This window comes from Oncorhynchus masou, chromosome 6 (assembly GCF_036934945.1).
Source record: "Oncorhynchus masou masou isolate Uvic2021 chromosome 6, UVic_Omas_1.1, whole genome shotgun sequence".
In the NCBI taxonomy this organism is placed as follows: Eukaryota; Metazoa; Chordata; class Actinopteri; order Salmoniformes; family Salmonidae; genus Oncorhynchus; species Oncorhynchus masou.
Window position 1 is genome coordinate 70905771 of NC_088217.1, and position 9053 is coordinate 70914823.

At 44.0% G+C, this 9053-nt stretch overlaps 1 protein-coding gene across 1 annotated transcript in view; it reads left to right on the plus strand.

Annotated features, from left to right (window-relative positions):
- The window catches only part of LOC135542541 (zinc finger protein GLI2-like), a 70248-nt gene that overhangs the window by 29354 nt on the left and 31841 nt on the right, over positions 1 to 9053 (plus strand). Inside the window, exon 3 of the mRNA XM_064969577.1 lies at positions 2327 to 2432. Within this exon, the coding sequence (XP_064825649.1) occupies positions 2327 to 2432 (106 nt within the window). The remainder of the gene's footprint in view (positions 1 to 2326; positions 2433 to 9053) is intronic.

Sequence of the window (9053 nt, forward strand, 5' to 3'; positions counted from 1 at the left end):
GTGTATATAAGACTGTGTATTAGCTGTGACCATGTCAGCTGATTTAATAGTGTGAAGTGGCGTCTTGATGAGGTTGGATCGCAGTCTGGCATTCGGAGTGTTCTCTTTCTATGGTGTGGGACGTTACTGAAAGGAGGGGGAACTAAATAACGAAGCTGGGACTGTTTATGAATGATGCACCATTCTTCTCCTCTTCTTCTCCTCATTGTATACAGCCCTGTCGGTGATGGATGGTTGTGAGCCAGAAATAGCCCCCGCTTCCTGCCTCTTCGCGCTTCTCACCACTCCTCTCCTGCTTCCTAGTCTGATCCCTCTAACAACGCTAAAATAGAACCAGTCTTCCAACGGCCCTGTCCTTTCAGCACTTTATAAACAGTCTCTTCTGACTCGACGGGACGCTGCCCAGTATCAATGACCTGCCAAGTGAAATGTGCAACTCTATAACTTCTGTATTTGCAAACAAGGCAATGGTCTTCATGACACATATCCCGTGACCTTACTAGTGCTGCCTAGTGGTTTGACTTCTCACTGTTTGTTTTGTCCGAGGTACTTCACTGCTGTTTGTGATGTAAAGCAGGTCCCCTCTCGACTGGCTTTCATACAGGGATGTTTAGAAAGAGCTCCAAGTCTTCCCAGAATGGAAAGCTCCACTACAACTAAGCCCTTCAAACAGGCCAACAGTTGTGGCCACTACAGAAACCACTCTGTGGTGGTGGGTGGACAGAACAGCTCCTATTTCAGCCCAGATTACTAGAAGTCTCCTCTGTGAATGCTAGTATAGGAGGATTGGCCCGGCTCCTCTCCGCCCACATTGTCCTCTGACCTCTGTGTCCTTAGCTTATACAAACTCTGCCCTCTCTATACAAAGAACTTTTTCAGCTCCTCAGGAGTGACCTGCCTGCCCAGCACTCTCTCCATTAAAGAGGTGTGGTCAGGAGAGAGATAGTGGGGGGACTTTAGCTTCTAACCTCTTCACTGAATTCCATTTGATCACCCTCAGGCCAGAGTCATCCAGGGTTGCTTTAGAAATCTCTGCTGTGAAACACGGCAATGCTGTTACAGTTGACGCAGCATAGCGTTCACTTCAACAGGTTCTGGATGGAGAAACAATCTCAGCCAGGGAGTTTCTTGTAAAACATAAATTAGGACCAGCTGCTGTGGGATGCCGCATGCAGAGGGATGCCTCCTGTTGGTTTGGATCCAAGACTGACCGGTGCCTTAGCAGGGGGGAGTTCCCGGTTGGAGACCGGCCTGCTCCTTGACTGTCTGCTTGGGGGCCCTCAAATTTGTCTTGAAATGCCTAACACCAATGTTTTATGAAAAATGACCTGACCCTCATAAAACCTCATTTTCCCTTGCTTTTTTCCATTTTCCATGCGTGGCCAGCTGTGCTCTCTTGTGTTTCCGGACATAAATAATACAATTCCTGTGTCCCTGGGTCTGGTTTTGGTTAAGAGACTGTAAAGCTGTTTTTAAAGCCGTTTCATGCTAACCCTAATACACTAACGTGACTTTGAAAAGTATCTTAAATTGATCTGTGTGTCTTAAACAAAAATGAGGTCTCTTCCAACAGCCTTGCAGAGAAAGGGGCTTCATTTACTAAGCATTTACTAAGACATATTTTGTAAATGTACTAATATATCTTAAGTAAATTAAACTACAATTTATTTCATGTGTGTTTCATTGGGCTCTGATTCTGAGCTGTAATCCTGTATAACCCTGAATAATAATTTGTCTCACAGCTAAATAATGCTGTGGCATTTCAGGAATTTGATTCTGTCATGTTCACAAGCATGCTTTAGACTAGAGTGTGACTGAGTGAGTAGCTGGGTACACTATACTACCCAGTCAGAGCTGTCTACGGTGTCTACTGTCTACCGCCTGCTCAGACGTCAGAGGTGCTGTTACTGTTTGGATGGGTTGTGTTGTTGCAGGGGGCTAGAAGAAGAAGCCTCTTCCCAATGCTGTCAGGCCCAGTTTGCGTCGGGACTCCAGTTCTCCTTGATGCAGTCCATCATCCCTCTTAGTTCAAAGACTGACTAGCTGCAGGTCTTTGTCAAAAGCCCAGTTGGAGATCTTTTATGTTCAAGATGTAGGATTTCTTAGGATGACTTTGATTATTTATTTATTCCACTCCTCTCTTCCACTCCTCTCCTCTTGTGTAATAGTGCCAATATTTTAGGCGAAACTGCTCAGCTTGCACTGAAATTCATGTTGCTTTATTGTAGCCCCGTTTTGCCTTTGAAACAAAGCTTTTAAAAAGCTCTTATTTATGAGTCTGAACAATTTTTCACTCCGTCTCGCCCTTTTCATCTCTGTTCTGCAGCCCCTCACCACGTCTTCCCGACGTTCCACACGCCCATCCCGATTGACATGCGTCACCATGAGGGAAGATACCTCTATGAACCACACACCCTACATGCCATGCATGGGTAAGTCAGGCTGGTCTCTACTGTATACACAAGCTGTTTACACTAATAGATAGAAATTAGCTATTAGATGGTCTTGTTTTAGCCAACACTGCATAGTATTTAAAGGGCAACCTTCCCTTTAAAGGATGAGAGCAAAAGTGTTGGCCAGATTTAATATCACAGGTGAAATATTATTATCTTTACAAATTACTATCCAATGTCATTTCCTACAGAATGTTAACATTGTTCCTTACATCCCTCATTTCCTATAACAGTTGATGATTATGGGGGACAGCGTTGCTTTTTTGCCAGGTATCAACCTACAAGCCTGTGGCCAGCCAATACACATCCTCTTTCCATTAGTTAGCTGTACAGGGCTGGATCCATCACAAATGACTTGACACACACACACACACACACACACACACACCCTTTCCCCCTCTACCTACAACAGTCCTCTACGTTCCTTAATGTGTTATAGTGGACCTAATCTGTTTGGTCCCAAGAAAACAACATCATTACTCTCCCACACAGTACAAGTACAGAGGTCTCCAATACAGTATTGTAATTGGTTCTATGATGCTTACATGTACATTCATTCAACTTTCAGGTTATTGTGCTGTCCGTTAGATAATTAGCTTGCTTAGTAGTGGCCATGATTGGTTTGGTAGCAACATCTCAGTTCTTTAACAAGTGAAATTGAACCACAACGTTTTTTGACTTTGCTATAGTAAAGACGTTATCTTTATCTTAACAACGATAGTAGTAAAACACAAAAAAGTCAATTGAATTCTGGAAATAGTGTTCGGCTTAATTTCCATTTCAATTCAGTAGATTTGATGGTGATACATACTGTTTGCCTGGCTTCAGCAGGGCTATTTATCACAGCACCAGGGAAGTAGAGGGGGAAGAAAATCTGTCTCTACACACGGCCACCTTGATTAATGTGATTTGATCTTGACAGTGGACCCCTAATTCATCAAGACCTTGATCTAGCTGTCTTTCCCCGTGCCTGTGCCAAATTCACTCTAATTACAGGAACATTGCACAGCAAATTAAGTGTGGTGTCATTTGTCGAGGAGACGCGGCAGTCAGGCCCACTTTATTATACGCTGGTGGCTGCGTGTCAGAGGTCCCCTGCTTGATTGTCTAACATGACATCTCCATACAGTCCCCTTTATCATTGTTTGCATATTACATAATGAGAGGGCTGGTTATTTTGTCACAGCTGTCATAAAGTGGGGAGGAAGCGGCAGCAGTGGGAGGAAGTGGGAAGAGTCTCTTCTTCTGGGGTTTTTCTACTGGAGGAGAGATTTTTAATCACTGTCAAATGAGAGGACAGGAGCAGTCCTGGGCTCAAAGCAGTGGTTCAGCTAGAGACCGAGAACAGTAGGGATGGGGATACTAACCTCCTTTGCTCCTTTGCTGTGCCGGGTAGCTATGCAGGAGCTTGGACTGAAGCTATGATATAAACACATGACACTATGGCAAATCATGGCTGTTCTAGAAACCTCTCAAAACTTTTTAGGAGTAGTTTTTCACCTGTTGTAAGATATAAGCACAGCTACAGCATAGTTAGTTACTTTCCAACGAATGACAATCCAGAGAGAATATATGATATCATTTTAACACGCATTATTCCCAGAGAGAATCTTTTTTTCTTTTTTTTTTACCTTTATCAATATGATCATTAAAACAAAGTGCACAAGTTGTGGTTCAGTTTCTTTAGATGTTGTTGCTCCCATCCTGAGTATCCCAGACTAGGGGGGGGAATAACAGTGTCTCAGTCTGCCCATTATTATCTATGAGGTGGATTGCGTCTACTAAACTGTCCAGGGCTATAAGATCAGATCAAGTCATTGACAGAGGCTGCCAGTGAGTGCAACACTCCCATTAATATCCTAACACTGTAGCTTCTGGCTCTGTTGCTCTGTGACTTCAGTTCTAACGACTCTATAATCGCTGTCTCATTCCCATTTCCCATCTGTTTGTTTAGAGCTATCAGGAACAACTCTGCAGAGATGACTTGTTTGGTTGATTGGTAAAGTGTTGTCAGCCCAGAAGATACATTTTTAAAAAGGGCGAATCATGTAGTTTCTTCCCACAGTGGATCTCTATGAGTCAGCCAAGCAAGACTATTTCTGATGTTATTATGGCAGTGCTGTTTCTAAAGTTTTACCTGTCAGCTCTAGCTTTAAACACAACAATTAGTAGATGTTTTAACAATCGGCAAATAACGCTACAGGTTGGCCAGCTTTCCTAGTAGGTAGAAATCAGTAGAAGCTCCTCAGAGGAGGAAAGGGAGGACCATCCTCCTCAGTGAATTTAATACAATTAATACATTTTTAAAACACTTAAAAAGTTACTTTTTAGATACAACTATGCAAAATATATTCCCATGTGAACAAATAGTTGATTAAAACACTCTGTTTTGCAATGAAGGTCTACAGTAAACTCAACTGCAATCTGTAGGATAGCACCATGGTGTAGCCGGAGGACAGCTTGCTTCCTTCCTTATCTGGGTACATACACCCCCTTCTATAGACACTAATTATGACAACTTCCAGAGGAAGCCTTTCAGAGCTCTTGCAGAATGAACTGACATGTTGTCCACCCAATCAAATGATCACAGAATGAATCTAGTACTGAAAGCATAGCATCCAAGGAATACACCTTGGATGCTATGAAAGTGAACTGTGTTTACGCGTAATTAGGGGTGTACTCATTACACCGATTCTGTTGGAAAAAGTTTTTTAAACGGAAGCAAAAAAAACGCCGCAGAGTGTCGCTCACCGCAGAGTTGTAAAAAGAAAATATATTAAATTGTCCTCCCTCATCATAAACGGCACTGACCGCCACTGGTAGCAATATCGTGCTGACCCGAGTCAACAAAGGATGGTTGTGTCCACAGAAATAGTGATATGTTAACATTCCATTGTTTCAAACCCCACAATCCAACTGTTTGTTGTAAGTAATTCCCCCCCCCCCCTCTTTCTGCATATGTGGAACTGCTGAAAGTATTGCATGCTAAGTTTAAGCCCAAATCATCCATATCATGTTGCAGTCCAGGCCCATATAAATCTACAGCAGTAGTTCATTGCAGCCCTGCAGTGGACGATGTGATTTATCTAAATCACATCTCCAGCACTGAGGTAACTACAGAGGAGACACCGTCACATTGTAATTCATCTCTAGTGTCGCTCACCGCAGAGCCCCAGCGCAGGGTGATGACACACACAGACAGGCACACAGAAACACACACACCAGCCATACATGCACCACACACACACACACACACACACACACACACACACACACAAAGCATACACACATACATTATTATCCACACCTCATTATACAAATGATATCACATATTGAGCACACTTTTAAATCCAGACAGCCTATATAAAACCACCGTCAACTGAACAGCCGGGGGATAACATACACTGTTCAATTACCCAAAGTGTTTCAGACAGAACACTAAGTGGACTAATTAGAACAAGCATACAACTGTATAGGCTAGGCTAGCAACTGGTTGGTCTAGTCCTAACAGCCAGATTAGGACAGGAGGAGCCTCCTGCTCTGCAGGGCGACTGAGAACCCCACAACCTCCCTGATCTCACACCCACCGGGCGCCAGGCCCAGATACGCTCCACAGCCTGGCATTGTATGTTTGAAGTTCCCGTCGCATCTGAAGCCCAGGCCTCCGCAGAGTAATGATGAAACCATTCCACGGGGGGGCCTTTAACATTTGAATATTGTATTACTTATTTAGGGTGCTGCTCTCTCTACATCGTATCATTTTAAGTAAAGGCCTACTCTTCTTTGTGGACAAGGGTTTTGTTTAAGTTAAGCATTTCTCGTTTTTTGCATGACTGCTGGCTAAAGAAATCAATATTTATGTGATTCATATTTAAAAGTCAGTTAAATCTATTCAGGTCTATGATCTTGTGATGGGACTGATGCCTGATGTAGGTGCTTGCTATTGTTATGATATACGAACATCTCAGGTCCTATGCAAATAGCTTACTGTAACCCCGGCAACCCTGGGGTATTCTATGACAAGGTCTTGTCAGTTCATGCAGATGACGTGTTAATAGTTAATGGTGCTGCGAGGGTTAATGACGTTGAGGCATTTTAACTATCAATCAGATCGTTATCTCCTTCAAATCCAACAATAGGTCTTGCTTCACTAGTGACGCAATCACACTGTATTGCTGCAATAGAATACGACCGTTGGCTTCTCTCTCTCGAGTCACAATGTTACATAGACTACATGAACAAAAGTATGTGGACACCTGCTCGTCGAACATCTCATTCCAAAATCATGGGCAATAATGTGGAGTTGGTCCCCCCCTTGCTGCTATAACAGCCTCCACTCTTCTGGGAAGGATTTCCACTCGATGTTGGAACATTGCTGCGGGGACTTGCTTCCATTCAGCCACGAGCATTAGTGCACTGATTTTGGGTGATTAGGTCTGGCTTGCAGTCGGCCTTCCAATTCATCCCAAAGGTGTTCGATGGAGTTGAGGTCAAGATTCTGTGCAGGCCAGTCAAGTTCTTCCACACCGATCTCGACAAACCTTTTCTGTATGGACCTTGCTTTGTGCACGGAAGCAATGTTATGCTGAAACAGGAAAGGTCCTTCCCCAAACTGTTTCCACAAAGTTGGAAGCACAGAATCATCTGGAATGTCATTGTATGCTGTAGCGTTTAGATTTCCCTTCGCTTGAACTAAGGGGCTTAGCCCGAACCATGAAAAACCCCCAACCATTATTTATCCTCCAGCTGGCACTATGCATTGGTGCAGGTTCTCCTGGCATCCACCAAACCCAGATTCGTCTGTCGGACTGTCAGATTGTGAAGTGTGATTCATCACTCCAGAGAACGCGTCTCCTCTGCTCCAAAGTCCGATGGCGGCAATCTTTACATCACTAAAGCCAATGTTTGGCATTGCGCTTGGTGAGCTTAGGCTTGTGTGTGGCTGCTCGGCCATGAAAATCCATTTCATGAAGCTCCCAACGAACAGTTCTTGTGTTGGGACTCTGTAGTGTGTGTAGTGTGTGTTACAACCGAGGACCGACGATTGTTACGCCCTACGCACTTCAGCACTCGGCAGTCCCGTTCTGTGAGCTTGTGTGGCCTGCCACTTCGTGGCTGAGCCGTTGTTGCCCCACTTCGCAATAACAGCACTTACATTTGACCGGGGCAGATCTAGTAGGGCAGAAATTTGACCTCTTGACTTGTTGGTGCCACGTTGAAAGTCATTGAGCTCTTCAGTAAGGCCATTCTATTGCCAATGTTTGTCTATGGAGATTGCATGGCTCGGTGCTTGATTGTATACACCTGTCAGAAACGGGTATGGCTGTAATAGCCGAATCTGTGAGGACAGATGCTGGGAGACGAGAAGCAAGTACAGGGAGTGAATATTTAATAAATAACGTACATGAAACAAAATACAGACAGTGTCTGGCCAAGGGAAACAAAACAACATTAATGCAGACACGGGGAAGAAACTGAGGAAGTGACAGATATAGGGGAGGCAATCAAAGATGTGATGGAGTCCAGGTGAGTCCAAAGAAGTGCTGATGCGCGTAACGATGGTGACTGGTGTGCGTAATTGTCATGTTCTGACCGTAGAGAGCTGTTTATTCTCTATGTTGGTTGGATCGGGGTGTGATTTAGGGTGGGTTATCTAGGGGAATTGTGTATCTATGTTGGCCTGATATGGATCTCAATCAGAGGCAGCTGTTTCTCGTTGTCTCTGATTGGGGATCATATTTAGGTAGCCATTTTCCCATTGTGCTTTGTGGGATCTTGTCTATGTATAGTTGCCTGTTGAGCATATTATTAGCGGCACGTTTCGGTTGTTCGTGTTGTTTTGATCTTTAAGTTTTCTATTCAATAATAAAGGATGGAAACATACCACACTGCATCTTGGTCCACTCCTTATAATCGTGACAGTAATGATGGGCAGCCTGGCACCTTTGAGCACCAGAGCAGGGGAGCGGGAGCAGGCGTGACAGAATCCATTAATTTGAAGGGTGTCCACATACTTTGGTGATTCCTTTTGGCTCTCTGGACTTAGTAGACTTCTTCCCATGGTACAGGTAGACTCAGGGAGATGAAAAGGTCTGTGGCTAGAGCGACTGACTGAGCTAGTGGCAGATTAGCGCATTTTGCAGCCAGGTTCCAGTCCATAATATCAAGTTAAAGTTTTAAGTTGCCCAGTAATCTAAAGGCTTTCTGTGTATGGAATATCTGTTTCTTCTCAGGCCAACGACAGAGAGCCTTTTATGGTCATCCGTTAGCTAAGGCCCATGGCAGAAAGTTGGCTTTGAGACAAGCCTTGGTCGTCTGGGGGGCATTTACTGGAAACGGAGTGGACTCACTTTGGGTCAAGCACAGACCAACTGGCCCCTAGAGACAGACAGTACTGGGGATAACTGAGAGATTGAGGTCAATATGGGTCTGTATTCAAAAAGCGTCTCAGAGAAAGAGTACAAACAGACAAAGACTCCAGCTTCAGACACTAAACTGTACACTCATTTCTCATAGTGTAACTAGAGAAACTCTAGAAACTCAACCTGCTTTAAGTCTTCCGTCTGGGTATATCTATATTTGAATGGAGGTAGTATGTAC